Raw genomic sequence first — 22,500 nt, 5'->3', positions numbered from 1 at the left:
CCCTGGCAGAACTGGGCAGCAAACACACAACAGTCTGGACCAACAGTTCTACTGTGACTTGTTGGAACAACTTCTGAGCCGTCTTATTTGTTAACAACACAACAACAGTTTTTAAAGCAATCATGCGATGATGACTAACCAGTTTTAAGCAATCATGCGATGATGACTAACCTTGACAATGATTTGTACGGTTCAAACAAAATGCAACAATTTGAGATTAGGGTAAGCACTGGCTTAAACGTTAACCCCCCTTAATCTTGGCTGTGTGGTCAGCATGATCAGCAACAGCTCTGTGTAAAAACATGTTTGTTTGTCAAACTCAGAATAGACTAGGCTAAATCCACATTCAGACTCAAACAGACAGTAACTATGAGGACATGGTCGTCAAAAACAAAGGCTTGCCAGCATAACACTTTAAAGTCAGACAGATATGGAAGGATAAGCGGTCCTCTCACCTCGTTCCTCTGCACTGTAATTATACTCTGTTGCAGTTTGTAGTGAAGCAGGCGCAGCACGCAGACAGATAAGAGGTGCGCTCAGCACCCGAGCCAGCCTTTAACGCCGACAGACACGCATGGCTCAAAGTACCCCCGCCCCTCCGTGACCTCATCTGGGGCCCCGTGCCGTTCAACCGGAGTTGAACGTCAGTATAAAACCATACACCGAGGAAAAACAAAAGCCCAAACATTTAACAGTGAGCTGGAGACGGCGGGAAGCCTGCCATCTCTCTGCCACAGCTCATGAGCGTCACCGGGGTAAACTGATCCCAGAAGCCAAGGCTACATCTGGCAGCTACTACAGTTCCCGCCAGCAGCACCAGAGATAACAGACAGATGTGAATCACAAATCTGCAAGGAATCAAACATTTCACAACTTTTTCTGAATTGTCAAAGGCTTCAAAAAGGGTGTAATGGGATCCAGATATTGCATCCAGGGTGATGATAACATTGAGTGTGTGTCAAACAGATGGAACGGTGCCTTGAACCCCCCTGCCAATGCTGCATTAACCAGGTTAGACATCTAATAGCTCTCCTCTCTCCAGTCACACTCCTCAGGATCTAGTGGGTGGAGGATGGGCACTGGTCAGTGGTAAAACAATTAAGACAAACAGGAACAAGTTGTCATTGGGATGCAAGTAATTTACACTCTTTGCATTGACATTTGCATTTTTCCAGGGTTAAGAACAAAGCAAATTGGACCACAGTGAAAGCCCTGACAACCCATACTAACGAGGGGGTGGGGTGGTCATGCATGGGAATGGGTGGTCATACATGGGAATGGGTGGTCAAATCTATTTATTGATTCTCACTTAGGCTAGTATGTTAAATGGCCCACAGAAACCAATCAAAAACAATCCACATGAAGGCTATCCAGATACTAATACATTACATTGAGCTTACTCAATAATGAATCTCTCAGCTCTCCTTCCTAAAAAATCCAACCACACCAGACCAGTCAAATCTTTACACTTTACACCTAAATGGTAGGCTATTAATTATTGTAAGTCGCTTTGGATAAAAGGGTCTGATAAATGACTGTAGCACTGTAAAGTAGCCTACTAGGAATGTTTGTAAAGACATGTAGCCTATCATTATGTCACTGTCTACTGTTAGTAGCCTGATCTTCTGGATTTTAGCACAAATAACAGCCCGTGAATAGCCTAACAATTAATTCATGTTTTAAAACCGTTTGACAGGGAGAGGTTTGTCTGAATCAGAATACGTGGTCGACTGAGAGCATATCATGTCCATGTAGCGTTGAAAGAAAGAAAAAACTTTGGGGAAAAAAGTTTGCCAAGGTTTCACAGATTAGCCTAATCTATTCAAGTAGGCTCTCATAACTGTAATCATGAAATGATTGCTGGGTGCTTATAAAATGGTACATAAACACAAGCTAACTCACCACAAACGGTCTTGACAAAGGCAGACAGCTTGGCGAGTGTCCCTGACTCGTTCTCCTGGTGGTATCTCTGCTGTAACAGTATCTCGTTTTCCTGGTGGTATCTCTGCTGTAACAGTATCTCGTTTTCCTGGTGGTATCTCTGCTGTAACAGTATCTCGTTTTCCTGGTGGTATCTCTGCTGTAACAGTATCTCGTTTTCCTGGTGGGATCTCTGCTGTAACAGTATCTCGTTTTCCTGGTGGTATCTCTGCTGTAACAGTATCTCGTTTTCCTGGTGGTATCTCTGCTGTAACAGTATCTCGTTTTCCTGGTGGTATCTCTGCTGTAACAGTATCTCGTTTTCCTGGTGGTATCTCTGCTGTAACAGTATCTCGTTTTCCTGGTGGTATCTCTGCTGTAACAGTATCTCGTTTTCCTGGTGGTATCTCTGCTGTAACAGTATCTCGTTTTCCTGCTGGTATCTCTGCTGTAACAGTATCTCGTTTTCCTGGTGGTATCTCTGCTGTAACAGTATCTCGTTTTCCTGGTGGTATCTCTGCTGTAACAGTAGGCCTATCTCGTTTTCCTGGTGGTATCTCTGCTGTAACAGTATCTCGTTATCGGCAACAACCAGCCTACTTGACACACCGTACCAGCCTGGCCGACTGCCTATTTCCACCGGGACCGTATTTCCACCGGGACCGTATTTCCACCGGGACCGTATTTCCACCGGGACCGTTTATCCGCCGACCGTTGGACCGAATCTTCTTAATAAGGATCGGTATTTTAAATACAACCGGTCTCGACGGTTGGTCAGTTCTCAACGGTTCCCTTCACGCTGACTGACAGCCCAGTGAGCGCGAGGCGAATAACGGTGACAGGCACCACACTCCTCGAGCTCCAACACACTCCTCGAGCTCCAACACACTCCTCGAGCTCCAACACACACTCCTCGAGCTCAACACACACTCCTCGAGCTCAAACACACACTCCTCGAGCTCAAACACACACTCCTCGAGCTCAAACACACACTCCTCGAGCTCCAACACACTCCTCGAGCTCAAACACACACTCCTCGAACACACACACTCCTCGAGCTCCAACACACACACTCCTCGAGCTCCAACACACACACTCCTCGAGCTCAAACACACTCCTCGAGCTCAAACACACTCCTCGAGCTCAAACACACTCCTCGAGCTCAAACACACTCCTCGAGCTCAAACACACTCCTCGAGCTCAAACACACTCCTCGAGCTCCAACACACTCCTCGAGCTCAAACACACTCCTCGAGCTCCAACACACTCCTCGAGCTCAAACACACACTCCTCGAGCTCAACACACACTCCTCGAGCTCAAACACACACACTCCTCGAGCTCCAACACACACACTCCTCGAGCTCAAACACACTCCTCGAGCTCAAACACACACTCCTCCTCGAGCTCAAACACACACTCCTCGAGCTCCAACACACACACTCCTCGAGCTCGAACACACACTCATCGAGCTCAAACACACACTCCTCGAGCTCAAACACACTCCTCGAGCTCCAACACACACTCCTCGAGCTCAAACACACTCCTCGAGCTCCAACACACACTCCTCGAGCTCCAACACACACTCCTCGTGCTGACTAAAGTAATTTGACCGCCTGCTGGTCCGAGCACCGGAGAACAGCAGTCCTCAACTCTCCACGACCACCCTCCACAACCCGAAATACGGGGAAACTTTGTATCTATTAGACGTGCGGACTTACCAGTTCCCGTTTACACATTCCGTTGATCGGTGGGTTTGCACGGCATTCTAACCAGTCCTTAGTCTCTTACAACCGTAGGGAGGTGAACAGGAGATAAATAATCATGTTTGTGTACCCTCACAGTACAGCTGAGGGTCCACAGCCCCAGGAAATACGTCATTGAGAAGGTGTGTGTGCACAGCTCCGTCACGCCCCCGAGGAAGCAAGGCAGTAATACAGCACCATCTGCTGTCATTCATTAGCACCACGCAGGAACACAGCCCCATCTGCTGCCATTGATCAGTTCAAGTTCTCATAGCCACTACAGACACTTAGCCTACTGTATTTATAAACAAATTATCCAAGTTCACTTTAAACAAACAAACACACTTCGGATACACAACCAATAAAGTATAGGCTTTCATACTTTCCAGAAGTTGAGAGGTGTTGGCCAGAGCAGCTCCTTATGCTACTGGACACTGGACGTCCTCACAGACAGATCACAGGTGGGGAGAATACGCATCAACACCTCATCCACACTCAACCCGCAAGGCTTCTGCCTGAGCCCCACCCACGTCTGCTCAGCCAAGCACAGCAGCAATCCAATCATCCAGTTTGACTCATCTTGATGAGTCAAAAAATCCTCCCACTGCCCCCATCATCATCAACGGGCAGGAAGTGGAGAGGGTGAGCCTCTTCAAATTCCTAGGGATGCAGATCTCTGATGGCCAGACTTTGATTTGATTTGATTTGATTTGATTCACTTTATTTATCCCGAAGGAAATTAAAATGCCACGTAGCTCATAAAACAGCTATAAAAACAACACAAGACAACAATACACATATAGAAACATACAAGATAAGGACAGACCAAAAACATCAGACATGTACATTGTTAAAAACAAAAAACAAGACTTGGACATACAACACAGACGCCATCCTAAAGAAGGCACAACGCCTATACTTTCTGAGATGGGGCATGAGTACATGAGAACCCCCCCCCCTCGCCCCCCACGACTTAACTGTTCTGACGGATCCCCCTTTCCTTGCTGACACTCCCCAACCCTCTGTAAAAAAAGATAATGCAAAAAAAAGTGTGCTTATATGTATATACTGTATAGGCCTATATATATATACATATATGGAAGCACACTTTTATCTCATTAAAAGATCATATATATATAATCTTTTAATGAGACAAATGGTCCATTCATTGCTAGGCTGAAGGGAGCTGATGGTTGTGATTAGACAGAGCTTGGACCATCAGCTCTAGTAGCCTAGCTACTATTAAAACGGATGGTCTATTATTAAAAAACATATGGCTCTTTACAGTTCCCAAAAAAGTGAAAATGTTGTGTCATATGGCTATAAATGGCACTGACTCACTGACCTGCCTGCTGTCTGACGGCCGTAGCTGACCCCCTGACCTGCCTGCTGTCTGACGGCCGTAGCTGACCCCCTGACCTGCCTGCTCTCTGACGGCCGTAGCTGACCCCCTGACCTGCCTGCTGTCTGACGGCCGTAGCTGAACCCCTGACCTGCCTGCTGTCTGATGGCCGTAGCTGACCCCCTGACCTGCCTGCTGTCTGATGGCCGTAGCTGACCCCCTGACCTGCGTGCTGTCTGAGTGGCCGTGGCCGTAGCTGACCCGGACCAGACATATCCAGTCAGTCTCGCTGTGTTTAATTGGTCTTGGGCAATCACACTAGAGGGAGTGCTTTATCGGTTATTGGCAGGCTGTGCTGTGGTCGTGGCGTAGCCAGCACAGCCCAATAACCACAATAAGCACGGCCTCAAGTGTTATTGCTTAATTATACAACAGCACTGCACTGCTGTTAAATCTTTTTTTCATTTTTTATTTGAAAACAATGGGTTTGTAGTGCTCAATTTCACTAAAATGCGTTGCTTTCAGCCATCCGCAATCCGAAATTGCATACCATTGCTATGGCAACTTAACACAGCTGACAGCATTTACGGAGTGATAGACCTTGCACTAGGCTACCTTATTGCTTTTATTTGTTCGTTGATTTTGTATTATTTTTGTTACTTGTGTCTTTATTGACCTATCCTATGACCTATTTATACATTTCTATAACCATCTGTCAGTACATTTCTATAACCATCTGTCAGTACATTTCTATAACTGTCTGTCAGTACATTTCTATAACCATCTGTCAGTAGGCCTACATCTCCATAACCGTTTGGCAGAAAGCTACATTTCTATAACCGTCTGTCAGTACATTTCTATAACCGTCTGTCAGTAGGCTTCATGTTATGGTTCTGGCTCGGTCCGCCCGGCTCGCCCCCTGCTACCAGTCCCGGTTCGCTCTGCTCACTGTTCCCGGGCCTGGATCCCTGACCCTGAGCTTGGGTGCCCCCCGGACCCCCCCGGACCCCCCTGGACCCTGATCACCTCCCCTCCCAGTGACTGCGCCGGCACTCCCCCCAGAGACTTTGCACGTTTGTCACATTGTCACCAGGTTTTCTTCTCCCTCCTTGTGTGTATCGTCTTGTCTTCGTGTTCCTTTCTTCCCTGTGTTTAGTTTGTTTTCTCAGCCTCTTCTCTAGCTTGTTCCCCATAGTCCCCTCTGGTTCCTCTGGTCCCTTAGTATTCTCTTTTAGCCCCCCTGTTTCTAAACTCCCCTTCTTGCTCCCAGTCCCTAGATCTAGTCCCCTCAGTCCCCTCCTTTAGTTGTCTGGTCCTCTCTAGCTCCCCCTTCTGGTATCCCTTAGTTTCCAGCCCAGTCCTATTCCCAGTCCCAGCCTCGTTCCCTGTTCCCTTCCCTTGTGTCCTAGTTTCCTCTGTCCTTGTGTTGGTGTTTAGTTTGGACTCCCTCCACGTCCTTGTCTGGGTGATTGTCTGCACCTGTGTCACGTTATGTCCTGTTGCACATCTGTACGTTGTTCCTTGATTGTTCTCCCAGAGTATATATGCCGTCCAGTTTCCTTTGTTCTCTGTCGGTTCATATGTTCCGGTGTTCCTCAGTTTGTTTTTTTAATTTGGGGAATTAAACTTTTTAAATCGGCTCTGCCTGCCGTCTGCTTTTGGGTCCTACCTCCACCATCCTCTAACCCTAACAGTACATTTCTATAACTGTCTGTCAGTACATTTCTATAACCCTACTAGCACAGTACGTAAAGCCGACGGGACACAGTGGTCGTAGTTTGACCTAGCTGACACGTGCCTATACAGTCGCAGAATAACCCAAATAACCGACCTCAGGGAGACTGTAAGGGAACGTAGCGTCACTGCTGCTGAAACCCGTGACTACGATGTGATTAAATAACGTGACAATGCTGTTACATTACAGTCCCACCCTGACTTTATTGGAAATGTACATTTGTCACAGTGGGTCAGAACATTTCTAAATTACTAAGGTTTTAAAATGAATTTTGAAGTCATAGTTACAGAATTGTAATAATGAGGAGCAATCCTGTATGTCTGTTTTGTGTGTAATTTCTAATTGACAGTTAATATTAACACTAAAGATTTGCAGTGTAGGCCTAATAAAAATAATGACAAAAATATGCCTACGAATAAAGTCCTAATTTTGCAACCTAAATGTATATTGGAACATTTTGACAGAATTAGATTATTGAATAGAGAATAGAGAATATTATTTAAAAAAGAAAAGGGGAGTTCTGGGGAGCCTATACCTGCATTAAATGGAGTATACATACATCTTAAATGGTGTTGAGAGACTCGCGTTGAGGTATCTGATTAGCGGGAGAACATTTACGCTGAATTATTAACTATGGCAAATGTTAAAATTTAAAACATGTAAATAAAACATGTTAATAATGTAATGTAATGTAATGTAATGCATCATCCCCAACATGGGCGGCAGCAGTGAGTAGGCTAAACAAAGCGGAGAGCGCCGAATCGCCGGTAGAAGAAGACAGTCGATGCGCTGTGGATATAAAACATTTAAGTGTACAAATTTGCCTTTTATTTGAAAGGTGGGGGACTACAAACTGTAGCGATTTCGGAGAAAAGGCTTTCATCTTTCCAACGATGTGTTTACTTTGGTGAGTAACGAAACGGTTTTGTCTGTAGACTCAGACGAGCGGGCCGAGGAAGCGCATTCAGGTAAATTGCATTGAGAGTAACGGCGTTATCTGTAGGATATCTGGACCAGGTCTATGGGGAGTTATCTGTAGGATATCTGGACCAGGTCTATGGGGAGTTATCTGTAGGATATCTGGACCAGGTCTATGGGGAGTTATCTGTAGGATATCTGGACCAGGTCTATGGGGAGTTATCTGTAGGATATCTGGACCAGGTCTATGGGGAGTTATCTGTAGGATATCTGGACCAGGTCTATGGGGAGTTATCTGTAGGATATCTGGACCAGGTCTATGGGGAGTTATCTGTAGGATATCACCTGGACCAGGTCTATGGGGAGCCTACCTACGCCCTAGCGGCACATATCAATAAAGACTTTTTAACTTTTGGCAGTTGCTTTATTTTGAACGAGAGAATATTATTATAATATTAACGCCAAATCCAGGATACTCGTGAAGGCGCCTGCGTTGTTATGAACGGAACGCTGCTAGGCTGCTAGAATAAACCAGCTAATTTATGGCAACAAAGTCTTTATTGAGATATACCGCTGTACGCGTGGGTGGGCTCCCCAGCTCAGTCTTTTGGTTTAATTTGCAATAGCACCTTCATCACACCTGTCTGAAAGTGCCAATCAAGTGATTTACAGTGATTTTAGAACTATGACGCACACAAAGTGGTTTTGTCAAAAGAGCCTTACAAACCGTGACGTCACAGAGCGCCCTTGTGACGTGGGCCAGGAGGAGTATAAAAGCCAGAGAGCGACAGAGGAAGAGCAGCCAGAGAGAGAGAGAGAGGAGAAGGAGATATCATCTTGACATCTCCTCCTCCCCCCCCCCCCTTTCAGGTTCACAGAGAGAGATCTTGGTTCTTTCTCAGTGAGCCAGAGAGGGGGGGGTGGAGATGTCTAGATGGTATCTCCTTCTCCTCTCTCTCTCTCTCTGGACCACTGAGAGAGAGTCAGGGAGAGAGAGGATGATGTCCTCTTCTCTCTCTCTCCTCTTCCATGGCTCGGAGGAGGAGGCGGTGGTGGTGGCAAATTATAAAAACTAAATAAAGATTTTTTTTTAATAATAAAAACTGATTCTGATTCTAATTGTAAGCTATAGTGATAAGATAAGATAAGATATAAATGTTAGCATATAGGAGTACTGTTACTATAGTTACTGTTAGCACTTCAAACTTCCACGGTGTCATCAGCTGCTGGCCCCTCTTCCCAGAGCAACCGACGCATTTTCAACCGGAGGTTTCGCGTCGCCCTGATTCAACCAGGTGTTATGAGGAATTCTGTGACCATCAGTGAACAGATCCGGTGGTCACTGATTTCCGCATGTTAATACACCGACATCTGTGATCATCGAAATGGGTGACCACCGGTCACAAAATCCGATGGTCACACATGCCGGTGCGTTAATACACAGAATACAAAGTGTTAATACACTTTGAAGCTTCAAAGCACCGCCACCACCACAGAAGAAGACTACTGTGTGTCAGTACATTTCTATAACCGTCTGTCAGTATGTTTATTTAACCCCCGAAGGTCGCAAAGACTGTTCTGTTCTTCTACACCCACTCTACTATGTTAATTGTTTTAAACATAAATGTTTGACAGTAGCTCTCTTTGAAGGAACAAAAATGCTCAGCCTCTGAATGACCTCCTTTCCTTAGACTAGCTTTAGGGCTTGGGAAAATGTAGCCCAGACACGACCATCTTGTTTCTACACAGGTGTATCTATTTGTCTGATTGGCTCTACTGCATAGAATCCTATGCAATCAGATGAATAGATACACCTGTGTAGAAACAAGATGGTCGTTTCTGGGACTACATTTTCCCAGGCCCTATAAAGAATATATAGTATGGTATCGGAAGAGTATAAAAACACTGGTTATGACTTGGTTATACCACTAGAGTCCAGACCAGTAGGCTACCACTTAATATGAACACACCGAAGCCATTCAACAATGTGCAGTCGTGACGTTGTCTTCTTGATCATATGACTCCCCTATGACTGTGACTGCTGGTATGTTCATGCCAGGTGTTTAATGAGCTGCTAGACCCCCTCATCCAAGAAAGACACATTGGCCCAGTCCCAATGTCCCCCTAAACCCTCAAGCCCTGAGCCCTCACAGACTTATTGACGTCACCTGGTAAAGTGGACGTGCGAGAGTGCGAGAGGCTGCAAGGGCTCGAATTGGTATAAAAAGGAATGGGACAACACTTGCGACATCACATTACATTGACGTGAAAACGCATTTCTTACTATTGTGGGTGTGAGTCAAATCCCCTTTACATTATTTGAACTCTGTGTTACCCTCAAAACATGTCTGTTCAACTTCTTAAAATCATTTCATTTTGTGGTCATATGCGAACTACATTACTGCCTGTGATTCTTGTTTGTGATGAATCCAAAAGTATTTACTTAATTATGATAATATATTATGTATACACATTCCTGCACCTCACAGCTCTCCATGTTGGAAATCTCAATTCAAAGAACACTGCACCGAAATGGGTGATTAATGTCATACTGCTTTTAACTGGGAAATCATATGATTTAGAGAAACAGAAATCGATGTAATTTATAACCATAGCCTACATATTTTTACACAAATCACATTATACAAACCCATGGGGTTAATAACCTATACTTAAAAATAATGAAACCAAAATAATTATAAGGCTACTTGTGCAGATAAGCAAGTCCAGCTGAAAACATGAAAACATATTTTGTTTTGTAATGTGAACATATAGGGTTGGTTTATCTGTTTGTTTATTGGCCGTTCTTCAGGTAACCCCGTGTTTTACGTCACAACGATATGAACTGTGGGTAATTCCCTCAGGCGAAGTCTGCAGAAGTGCAGGTAAGGGGCATAAAGGGCTCAAAATGTCTGCCAGAGAGCCCTCATGCACTTGACGATTTGACAAGGGCTATGACCCAAGGACAGGATTGTTTCCTGTTCGACTAGCCAGTGTCCCCTCTCCTGACCTCTGCAGGAAGGGCCAGGGAATGGCCAGATGCTCGGAGTATTTGGTGAGCACATCCTCACCAAAAACAAAGCCCTGCTCTGCAGCGCTTGTAGTGGAATTAAATCTGATCTAAGGTCAAATGATTTGCCAAGGTTCGCTCAAAAGAGGTCAAGTCTGATTTATTGAGAAAACATACAAGCGCAAGGACTTCAGGATAACGCACGTGAGTGGTATCCAACAGAAGTGCCGCAGTCTGGTCTTGCGCGGCCTTATATTCAAGCAATACACAGGTATGACGCTTCCAGGGATGTGATTGGCTAACCCATCTGTACACGTCATATTAAATGGCAGACATCATCAACAATGGTCAAGAGTTGAGACACGTGATATGAGAAAGGGTGGTAAATCTTGCAAGGACAATGGAACAAAGAATGGTTATTCTAGAGCAGACAATGTCTAGGTGTGTCGACCTCCTGGAGAGGTCATCCTGTTATAAATGAGGTTAGCACAGCTATGTGAAAGGTTGAGGGAGGTAGTGAAATTACAATTTCTATGACACGCTTCCTAACAAACCTGGCAAACAGATTACATGTTCATCCCCTTTACTGAGTGGACGTTAAGCCGGCTGTCCTCTGCTGTTTACTGAATCACTGTTGTTGTTGTGCTTGGGAATGTTGTTCTAGACGGGCACAGATACCAGAAGAGCTTCTTGGTGTGGATCACCAAGGAGGACCATACCCGAGCCATTTCCATGGAGACGGGAGGCAACGTCAAGAGGGTGTTCTGCTTCTGCAGTGGCCTGAAGGAGGCGGAGTCTGAGAGGCGGATTAAAGCAGTATGACAGTGGTCTTGCACCCTGGGCAGAACCAGTACACAGCTCATCTGTGTTGTCCACCAAGAGATCTTGGCTATTAATATTGGCCGCGTTTCAGATAAAGAACCTTCTTAAGGAACCCTTCTTAAGCAACCCTTTGTATGGGAGTTAAGAAGTACTTTGGAGTTAAGTGCTTCTTAACTCGTTCGTGAAACCCGGTCATTATGAGCATGTTGTGGTTGTTAGCTGGCCAGGTGCTGGATATCAAAACACAGGCAACTAAAAATTAAGAAAATACCCACACTGGAATCTGTCTAAAGGTAGAACTCAATATCACTGTCGGTGCGTCGTTAATGATGCACCTAAACACGGCTCTCATATGAACCTGAAGTCTGCCTGTTTCCCATCATGCTTCATGTTTTCATATCTCATCTCCCCTCTGTTTGTTCCTGCCCTGCTTCCCAGACCACCGTTCCAAACGAGCTCCTCCCCACATCGTACATTTACCAGGAGGAGCTACGCACCAATCACTGATCAAGATCCCAAACACAGTGATGTAGAGTCTGTCAAGGATACCTGAGGTAAAAAGGGATTCAGGACACAACAACCCAGTTCAAAATGTTTATTTTCAAGTAAAAATATTACAATTCCACAAAGGGGTAAATAAATACAAATGCGTTGAAATTTTGGTTTTCACAGTAGACGCCATAACGTACAGCTTAGAGCCAATAAGCACACAGTGAGGCTGTCAGATGACTCTGCTGTTGGGGCCTCGTTCCTCCCTGTGGAAAATACACAATATCACACATATCCTCTTTACCACCACGTTATCACCCTACAAGCATGAAACAACCTTATCACATAACTAATAACATTTTATCACCACCTACAGCATCAGGCCTCCGACTACAGCTTATTTCATACTGTTATTAATATGTAACACTGTGGCTTTGTGTATTTGCGTATTGAAAACAGACAAAGACTTCAATTCGAGCGACAAAGTATGCGAGGCACACTAGTTTTCTTGTAAAAGCATACAGTATGAATCCAGTTTTAGACACGTGACCTCATAATAGCGTAAAAATGTTAAAGGTCATAGTAAGGTTGAAGCTGAGCTGATCCGGGGTCCCTGCCGTCACCTCGGTGCTCCAGCAGGACGTCCCCCTCGTACTGAGCCACGCCCAGCGCCTGCCGCTGCCCGCCATCCAGCTCCGCCCACTGCTGCTCCGTCACCGCCCACGCCTGCTCCACACTCAGCCAGGACAGCTGGGTCGCACTGAACACCACCTGGCGCACACATACATATACACACACTGAACACTGAACACCACCTGGCGCACACACACATACACACACTGAACACTGAACACCACCTGGTACACACACACATATACACACACTGAACACTGAACACCACCTGGTACACACACACACCAGTGGAGGCTCGTCCATTGAGGCAGGGGAGGACAGTCCTCCTCAGTTTTTGGAGAGAAGAGAGGGATTAAAATATAAATATATGAATGTATTTATTCATAATTAATATTATCTCAGTTTTGTTCATAAAGCAGGTTTTCCCTATGGATAAAAACCCATTATTGAAATTCTAAAGCTCCAACAGTGACATCTATAACATGCAGCTGGAGGACCCATAGATATCTATGGAAGGGAGGCTAGCCTCCCTAGGGGCGGGTTCTTTTCTCTTAAATCAATGTAATGCCCTTTTTTCTTGCTAATTTGTGACTGGCCAAAACGTTGAACAATTACCGCAAGGGAGGACAGTACTCCGGCCCTGTCTGAACAGGATTTAATGATTGACATGTTGTTAGTCCAATCACATTCCAGATTCCAGATTCACCACAGTGAAGGCCGATTGAGTCTGCGTTGATGTCTGTTTCTCTTCCCTGTGCCATTGGAGACTTTTTGTGTGTTCGTAGCTCCATAATATAATACATACGAAAGTATTATGGGACATATTATTTATCAAACTGTTCGTCTATATGTCTTGATTCTAGCCATCTAAATATCTAAGCTGACATAAATACTTTTTGAGCTAGAGCCGTCTGAACACGACAGTTCCACTGGCTGGCTATAGCAGGCCATTGCTAGCTAGCCATGAGCGAACTGTTGGATACTGCATTAGCTGTGCAACGTATTCCATTGTCCAGTTGTCAAATCTATTGGCCAACAAACTGTTTGAAAGCCAGCACACCTCAGTTTCCCCTAATCAAAAACATTTTTCATACATCACCCAACCTCTCCAGCACCTCACCAATATCAATTATTTTCTCTCTTTAGAGAAGAGTACAATCCAACTATTGCTTACAATGTTTTATTGTTGTTTTGTAATATTTTATCATGAATATGATAAATAAATGCTGCATGTGGGAAAGTGCCCCCCGGCGCCCATGGGCGGTTCACCTCTCTTCCTCCTGTCCTCCTCAGTTTTTTGAGTCACCAGCCGCCACTGACACACACACACACATACACACACCACATGGCACACACACATGCACAGAACACCACCTGGTACACACACACACACAAACACACACACACACACTGAGCACCACCTGGCAGACACACACACACACACCGATCACCATCCAATTCACGCCCACACAGATTCAGCTCCAAACACTGTTGGGGAGCCCCAGAGACTCACAGCCATCTTTGCTGGTGGGATCAGGGTGAGAGCCTGAGGGGTCAATCCCTGGACCTGCTCCCGCACCAGAGCAGACAGAACCAGGTCGTCCAGACCGGCTGCAAACAGAGGAGCACAGGAATGTGGTGGATGAAGGGATGAAGAGGAGAGGAATGTGGTAGATGAAGGGATGAAGAGGAGAGGAATGTGTTGGATGAAGGGATGAAGAGGAGAGGAATGTGTTGGATGAAGGGATGAAGAGGAGAGGAATGTGGTGGATGAAGGGATGAAGAGGAATGTGTTGGATGAAGGGATGAAGAGGAGAGGAATGTGTTGGATGAAGGGATGAAGAGGAGAGGAATGTGGTGGATGAAGAAGAGAGGAATGTGTTGGATGAAGGGATGAAGAGGAGAGGAATGTGTTGGATGAAGGGATGAAGAGGAGAGGAATGTGTTGGATGAAGGGATGAAGAGGAGAGGAATGTGGTAGATGAAGGGATGAAGAGGAGAGGAATGTGTTGGATGAAGGGATGAAGAGGAGAGGAATGTGGTAGATGAAGGGATGAAGAGGAGAGGAATGTGGTAGATGAAGGGATGAAGAGAGGAATGTGGTAGATGAAGGGATGAAGAGGAGAGGAATGTGTTGGATGAAGAGGAGAGGAATGTGGTAGATGAAGGGATGAAGAGGAGAGTAATGTGGTAGATGAAGGGATGAAGAGGAGAGGAATATGGTAGATGGAGGGATGAAGAGGAGAGGAATGTGTTGGATGAAGGGATGAAGAGGAGAGGAATGTGTTGGATGAAGGGATGAAGAGGAGAGGAATGTGGTGGATGAAGGGATGAAGAGGAGAGGAATGTGGTAGATGAAGGGATGAAGAGGAGAGGAATGTGGTAGATGAAGGGATGAAGAGGAGAGGAATGTGGTAGATGAAGGGATGAAGAGGAGAGGAATGTGGTAGATGAAGGGATGAAGAGGAGAGGAATGTGGTAGATGAAGGGATGAAGAGGAGAGGAATGTGGTAGATGAAGGGATGAAGAGGAGAGTAATATGGTAGATGGAGGGATGAAGAGGAGAGGAATGTGGTGGATGAAGGGATGAAGAGGAGAGGAATGTGGTGGATGAAGACACCATCATTTTGAATGCTGAGCTGTGGCATTTCATTAACAATAAAAAAAAAAAAAAAACATTGCTAGGAACTATTAAACAAACCACAGACAACCCTCAAGGACACAGTAGCAGAGTCAGGGCGGGGGTCCAGTACCTGCCAGAGTGCCTATCTCTGTGAAGACCTCCGGACCCCAGGCGCTCACCGGTCCGAAGGCGGCAGGCCAAGAGAGGCCGGCGGTCAGCGCCTCCATCTGCTGGTCTGAACATGGCAGGGCCAGCTCCCGCAGGAACAGCACAGACAGGCTGCCAGGGCCGGGACACGACTCGTTAGAGACACAACGCTCAAGCTGTCACAGGGAGACAGGCAGGGGACCCGATAGAACTGAACGGGGTCAGGTCATGTGACAAAAACACTCTTAACAATGTCTCTCTGCGGACAATGAGCACATTTCTATCCTGCCGTGTGTGGACTGAGCCCTTCTTTCAAAAGGTCTGAGGCGGAATTTATTGTTAGTCCACAGACTAACCTCAGGTTGTAGGGGTCTAGTCGGCTGATCTCTGGAGGGTTGAGACCACAGATCAGGTGACCCAGTGTTGCTACGTCGATGGCCCCCAGCTGTTCTACCCTCAGCTTACGTCTGCGCATCACACCGAGGACTGCGGCCCTCATCTGAGAGGACAGGGGCCTGGCACATCACAAACCAGCCACACCCCGGTCCACAGAACCCACTGAACAGCTCAAATTAGGATTTACATCTTCACAAAACATACCAAAACATTAAATTGTGTTTAGTCAGTGCCCAAATTTATCTGAGTAGGAGTGCTGATCTAGGATCAGGTCCCCTTACATCATTTCATTCAAAAGGCAAAACTGCTCCTAGCTCAGCAATCCTCTTCAGAAAGACGCTTGATAAATCCAGACCTTGAGCTCTGTGACTTGCGGAGTCACATGTCAGCGCTAACACAGAACCGGTCACCTTTTTCTGGCTCCAGTCCGTCAGCGCCCCCAGGTGGGCCAGGAGCCCCAGGTCAGTGAGGTTGGTCTCCTGGAGCTCCCGTTCCCCCAGCTCTGTGACCAGGCAGCCCAGACCCAGCAGCTGCTCCAGCCTGAGGCCTCTCACGGGGCTGTAGGCCTGCAGGTATGGGACAGCAAGTACAGAAAGAACAGCAAGTACAGCACTGTAGCCTGGTCAGCCAGACTGGTCGATACACTCGCATTTAGTTTGAAACCAAACGTGCGCTCACAAGATTAGATTGGTTTGCCCCTGGGCTTCATGCACAGATTTCAGTCACATAGTTTTTGCACATAGCAATTGGCAAGTTGTCTCGTTGCCATAAATGTTGTATTTTTGCCTGGCAGTGCTGAAAAGCTGCAGTGTCACTGACCTGTCTGAGCTTTACCCACAGGGCTCGGCGCTGGTCGGATGTCAGCGAGGCGTCCTGACCTACGACCTCCACACACTCTGCCATATCCTCCCTCGCCATCCGGCTCAGCTGATTAGCTGTCCAAGCGGAGGGGAAGGTCCCTCTTATGTCAGCGCAGCTTGGGACAGGAACTGAACACAGAACCAGTATCAGAGTAACCAGTGATCGTTTTAGACACAGAACTTACTCTAGAACTTTGAGTTGACAGTCCTGTTTAGGTAACAAGTAAGCTCCGCCCTCATAAAGATGCACTGATCACTCGGCAGCCCAGATAAGCATCATCTGTGAGCGCTACGGTGTGTGTAATAAGCATCATCTGTGAGTGTTATGGTGGGTGTAATAAGCATCAGCTGTGAGTGTTATGGTGGGTGTAATAAGCATCAGCTGTGAGTGTTATGGTGGGTGTAATAAGCATCAGCTGTGAGCGTTGTGTGTAATAAGCATCGGTTCTAACTTTTCTTCCGTCTGCTCCGCGCTCTGACGATCCCCCGCAGGAGGCTCTGGGTAGTCTCCGTCTGATCCGGCTGATCCACACAGGCCCCGCCCACCTCGCTGTCCCGCCAGCGCTTCTGAGCCGCCAGGAGCTGCTCCACCGTGTCGGCACTCAGCACCTCCTGACACACACACACGCGCGCACACACACACACACACACACACACACACACACCTTCACTGACATCTATTAGATGGGATGGGAGTGATGGTAATGTTGCTGTGTGCTGTCTCACCAGTGGGATGGAGTTGATCTGCTTGGGAGAGAGAGTGAACACCAGCCTGCCTGCATGCTCCACGTCACCAACCGTCCATTCAGATGGCTCTCTGCAATGTGCGCACGCACACGCACACACACACACACACACACACACACACACACACACACACACACACACACACACACACACACACACACACAAATACAGACACACACAAACTCATTACAAATGACAAATGCAATCAGATAACCACAAGCACGACGCTAGCATTTCTCTCTACTGTACAAACCAAACCTTGTCATGCTCCGTCTCTCTCTCTCTTCTCTCTCTCCATCACTCTCTTTTCTCTCTCTCTATCTCTCTCTCCATCTCTCCTCTTTCTCACCCCAGCATGTCTCTCTGAGTCAGCAGATTAGCCATGTCCTTCAGAGCGTCCCTGGGGAGACAGTACCCCCTGAGTTCATCCAGACGCAGCCCCAGGGTACCCCTGTCAACCAGTCTCAGAGTGTCCTGGTCCAGGAAGGGTAGCAGGGGTCCCAGGAGGTCCATTGTGGCCCCGTCAATCACCCCCTCTCCCAGCGCCTGGGAGGACCCCTAGAGAGACGCCCGGGAACACATGGACCCACACTGAACTGGTTAGTAACTCACTCCTCCTCAGTATACTAAATACTGGACCAGCCACCCATGCCATTGGGAATTGCTAGCTTCTTGGTGGGGTAGCTGGTGTTTATGGGAGGTGGTCACATGCAGTGGCGTATTTAGGCATGGGCAACAACTTGCCCACAGTTTATCATTCACAATCGGAAAGCCCGTTCATTTCACGTTTACAAAACGAAACTGAAAGTGTTCCATCTCACCGCCTCGGCTCGGGGCCGGGGGGGGGGGGGGGGGGGGGATCCAAGATGGAGCCCAGTGAAGGGCAAGTGTACCTTTCTATTGCAAGTGGTCAAAGTATAAAGCCAAAGAGTGAAGTGAAACTGACTGCTTGAGTCTCTTCCTTTACCAGTGCAGTGATGGTCCTCTCAGCTAGAGCCATCTGCTTGTGTCGAGGCATCAGGAGGAAGTCAGCCCAGTGCTGCTGGATGTGTTCCAGGATGGACCTGAGGGACGAGTTAGACAGGCCCTCCACCATCTTCACCCTGGGGCAGAGCAGAGGTACAGTAGAGGGCAGGTCATTATGGGATGGACACCCAGAGAGAGAATGTGGGTGGGAAGGTCGTGTCTGTGTGACAGGGCTGGGGTCAATTCCGTTTCAATTCAGGAAGGGAGTTTAGATCAAAATGACAGAACATGAAAAAAACCATCTGATGTAAGAAACGTCCTAATCATCAATCTGTTGAGAGCAAAATTACTTGAAATGATGTGACTAACTTGAATTATGGAACTCTTATTTCCATTTAAATTCTGAATGGTATTGAAATGTAGTTGAGCTCAACGCTGGTTTGTGTGAGAGCGGACGGGTTCCTACGGAAGTTGTGCTGTGAACCCGGGGTTCAGACCATCCAGGTCTTCCTCTGGCCGTCCCCTCAGCTCCTCCACCAGGCAGCTCCTCTGGGAACACAAACACAGATGAACTCACGAAGTCTAAACAATGGGAAATTCTGGTTTCTGGGCATATCAATGGAATGGAGTTGTGGAGGAAACAGGCGTTGGGGGGTAGAGGGAGGGGGGTATATCTTTGGGGGGTAGAGGGAGGGGGGTATATGTGGAGGAAGCAGGCGTTGGGGGGTAGAGGGAGGGGGGTATATGTGGAGGAAGCAGGCGTTGGGGGGTAGAGGGAGGGGGGTATATGTGGAGGAAGCAGGCGTTGGGGGGTAGAGGGAGGGTGGGATATGTGGAGGAAGCAGGCGTTGGGGGGTAGAGGGAGGGGGGTATATGTGGAGGAAGCAGGCGTTGGGGGGTAGAGGGAGGGGGGTATATGTGGAGGAAGCAGGCGTTGGGGGGTAGAGGGAGGGGGGTATATGTGGAGGAAGCAGGCGTTGGGGGGTAGAGGGAGGGGGGTATATCTTTGGGGGGTAGAGGGAGGGGGGTATATGTGGAGGAAGCAGGCGTTGGGGGGTAGAGGGAGGGGGGTATATGTGGAGGAAACAGGCGTTGGGGGGTAGAGGGAGGGGGGTATATGTGGAGGAAGCAGGCGTTGGGGGGTAGAGGGAGGGGGGTATATGTGGAGGAAGCAGGCGTTGGGGGGTAGAGGGAGGGGGGTATATCTTTGGGGGGTAGAGGGAGGGGGGTATATGTTGAGGAAGCAGGCGTTGGGGGGTAGAGGGAGGGGGGTATATGTGGAGGAAACAGGCTTTGGGGGGTAGAGGGAGGGGGGTATATGTGGAGGAAGCAGGCGTTGGGGGGTAGAGGGAGGGGGGTATATCTTTGGGGGGTAGAGGGAGGGGGGTATATGTGGAGGAAACAGGCGTTGGGGGGTAGAGGGAGGGGGGTATATGTGGAGGAAGCAGGCGTTGGGGGGTAGAGGGAGGGGGGTATATGTGGAGGAAACAGGCTTTGGGGGGTAGAGGGAGGGGGGTATATGTGGAGGGAACAGGCTTTGGGGGGTAGAGGGAGGGGGGTATATGTGGAGGAAGCAGGCGTTGGGGGGTAGAGGGAGGGGGGTATATCTTTGGGGGGTAGAGGGAGGGGGGTATATGTGGAGGAAGCAGGCGTTGGGGGGTAGAGGGAGGGGGGTATATGTGGAGGGAACAGGCGTTGGGGGGTAGAGGGAGGGGGGTATATCTTTGGGGGGTAGAGGGAGGGGGGTATATGTGGAGGGAACAGGCGTGGGGGGTAGAGGGAGGGGGTTATATCTTTGGGGGGTAGAGGGAGGGTGGTATATCTTTGGGGGGTAGAGGGAGGGGGGTATATCTTTGGGGGGTAGAGGGAGGGTGGTATATCTTTGGGGGGTAGAGGGAGGGGGGTATATCTTTGGGGGGTAGAGGGAGGGTGGTATATCTTTGGGGGGTAGAGGGAGGGGGGTATATCTTTGGGGGGTAGAGGGAGGGGGGTATATCTTTGGGGGGTAGAGGGAGGGGGGTATATCTTTGGGGGGTAGAGGGAGGGGGGTATATCTTTGGGGGGTAGAGGGAGGGTGGTATATCTTTGGGGGGTAGAGGGAGGGGGGTATATTCATCAGTTACTCACTAGAGCAGGTCTCAGCCCTCCAGGTAGCTCGCTGACAAACTGAAGCAACTCTGAAAAATCTGATTCATTGTTCCAGAGCCTCAACCAATCACAGGTCATTCCACCAGCTATACCGCCCAAGTCCCTGGAGACCAGTCAGAGGATTAGATGAATACTGGATGACTGCTCTGAGTATGAGATGCTCACTGCTAAATGGATGACAGTGGGGTGCTACTGTCAGGTCATGTTGTTTGCTCATTAGCAGCAAATGACCATATTACTTGAAATTAATTGAAATTGAAGTTGAAATTTAACATGAACACGTTGGACTTACTCCACAGTTTCTCTTGTAATGTTCTGAAATTGGTGGATCTTCCTGAAGAGCAGCTGAGCCTATTCAGAGAGAGAGAGAGGGGGGGGGGGGGGGGGGGAGAGAGAGAGAGGGGGGGGGGGGCGAGAGAGAGAGAGAGTGGGCCAGCGGCTGGTGAAAGCTAATCTAATACACTCTTGGCTGTGACAACATCTCTTTAAGGTAGGCATTACTAATTTATGTTCCCCCTCCAGTCTATTGTACAACATCCAAACCAATTTGCTTGATGGCAATTGACGTGTATGGAGTATTAATACCCTGAATGGCTCAGGAAACATATCCAATGATTTGCAGATGAATGGGAGCCTGAGCCAGAGCTGGCAGCAAGCCCTCTTCTCTACAGTAGCAGCTTGGAAGCTGTGAGCGCCACACCACAGCATTGTCCTCTGTTGTGTTCAGAGTCCAGGTGATGCTGGTTGAGGGGACCTCTCTCTACAGAGTGTTCCCCTACGCCAAAGCAAAGCATGGGAGGGCAGTGAACCTGTTGGTGTGACCAGGGCAGGTCTCTGTACAGGCCGATGTCCCTCAGGACCGTCTCTGCGTCCAGGGCCTCTGCCAGCTGCCTCAGGGGGACGAACGGTAGAAGACACTGCAGCCGCAGACTGGAGTTCCCTGTCCTGCTGTCCAGCACCTGGGAATGAATGAATTATATTTTGCTACTCTTGCACTTTGGCTTTAGCACTAGATTATGCTCTTGCTCACTTGTTTAGAGAAAAGATGCATTTGTGAGTTCTGGTGAGTAGTAGTACACTGACTACCTACGTTTAATGCAATTACTGTAAGTCACTTTAGATAAATGACTGTAATGTAATATAATAAATCAATCCATCACCTACTAACAGCTGAATCCAAAACAGTTTGATAATGTTTACTTGGAATTGATAGCTATTAAATACTCCCAGCCTCTAAACAAGGTCATTATCTCAAAGTGTGCTAATGAAGACGGATGAGAGAGAGGAGTCAGCGGTTGATGAATAGGGGAGAGAGCAGCCGCCCCACCTCCTGCAGGGTCCTGTGGAGCAGAGCTCTATAACCAGGCCTCAGACCAGCCAGCAGGCCCCTCCAGCATCCGCACTGAGCAGATCCACTGATCCCAGACCAGTCCAGGCCTCCCAGGACTGCGGGGGACAGGCCAGGCAGGAGCGGCTGCAGCCTGCACAGGGTCTCCATGGTGAGCTGGCAGGGAGACAGTCACCGGGGGAATAAGGCTCAGTTAGACAGACGGACGGGTGGTGATACATTGGGGCCAAAAACAATAAAATCTTACTTACATTGGTGTCTTCTGAAATTTTGGATAGTATCTGAAAAGCCTGAAAAGACATTGGAATGTAGATTTTTCATTCAAGTTATTATGAAACATTTACTGTATCTGTAATAATTCACATGTTGAGTTGTTTTGCTGTATGTATCAGTGCAGTTCCTGACCTGTGCTGGGGAGTAATTTTGCAGGCCTGGTTGTGTGAGAAGATCCAGGAGCTCTAGTGAGGGGAGAGGCTGCAGGAAGGAGGCCCCTAGCTGGGGTAGCAGCCCTCTGAGGGAGGCCAGTACTGGACGAGGCAGGGTGCTGGCGTTCAGGGGCTGAACAGCCCGGACCACCCACAGGGACAGCTGGACACAGAGAAGACATGTTATGTTTGCATTATAACTGTGACGGAGACGTCTAGTGAGTTCAG

At 47.9% G+C, this 22,500-nt stretch overlaps 2 protein-coding genes across 4 annotated transcripts in view; both read right to left on the bottom strand.

The window, feature by feature from the left end:
- The window catches only part of LOC311308293 (furin-1-like), a 120,449-nt gene extending 116,677 nt beyond the window's left edge, over positions 1–3,772 (bottom strand). For 2 of the 3 annotated variants that reach the window (XR_014630428.1, XM_084437246.1), the window contains exon 1: positions 3,640–3,772. The gene's annotated coding sequence lies outside the window, so the exon portion shown is untranslated. Of the gene's footprint in view, positions 1–455; positions 650–3,639 lie in introns of those variants that run through there. The other variant, XM_084437247.1, reaches the window with a different exon arrangement.
- Positions 3,773–12,071: 8,299 nt separating this feature from the next.
- The window catches only part of LOC311308524 (stereocilin), a 16,944-nt gene continuing 6,515 nt past the window's right edge, over positions 12,072–22,500 (bottom strand). Inside the window, exons 11-28 of the mRNA XM_084437486.1 lie at positions 22,253–22,435; positions 22,099–22,137; positions 21,827–22,003; positions 21,309–21,458; positions 20,792–20,850; positions 20,479–20,602; positions 18,818–18,900; positions 18,353–18,488; positions 17,735–17,943; positions 17,365–17,455; positions 17,091–17,250; positions 16,598–16,767; positions 16,189–16,344; positions 15,739–15,881; positions 15,366–15,514; positions 14,126–14,223; positions 12,603–12,750; positions 12,072–12,245 (exon numbers count right to left, since the gene is read on the bottom strand). Of these exons, the coding sequence (XP_084293612.1) occupies positions 12,157–12,245; positions 12,603–12,750; positions 14,126–14,223; positions 15,366–15,514; positions 15,739–15,881; positions 16,189–16,344; positions 16,598–16,767; positions 17,091–17,250; positions 17,365–17,455; positions 17,735–17,943; positions 18,353–18,488; positions 18,818–18,900; positions 20,479–20,602; positions 20,792–20,850; positions 21,309–21,458; positions 21,827–22,003; positions 22,099–22,137; positions 22,253–22,435 (2,364 nt within the window). The 3' untranslated portion in view covers positions 12,072–12,156. The remainder of the gene's footprint in view (positions 12,246–12,602; positions 12,751–14,125; positions 14,224–15,365; positions 15,515–15,738; positions 15,882–16,188; positions 16,345–16,597; positions 16,768–17,090; positions 17,251–17,364; positions 17,456–17,734; positions 17,944–18,352; positions 18,489–18,817; positions 18,901–20,478; positions 20,603–20,791; positions 20,851–21,308; positions 21,459–21,826; positions 22,004–22,098; positions 22,138–22,252; positions 22,436–22,500) is intronic.

This window comes from Borostomias antarcticus (assembly GCF_949987555.1).
Source record: "Borostomias antarcticus genome assembly, chromosome: 4".
In the NCBI taxonomy this organism is placed as follows: domain Eukaryota; kingdom Metazoa; phylum Chordata; class Actinopteri; order Stomiiformes; family Stomiidae; genus Borostomias; species Borostomias antarcticus.
This window is presented reverse-complemented; position numbering and strand designations above follow the sequence as displayed.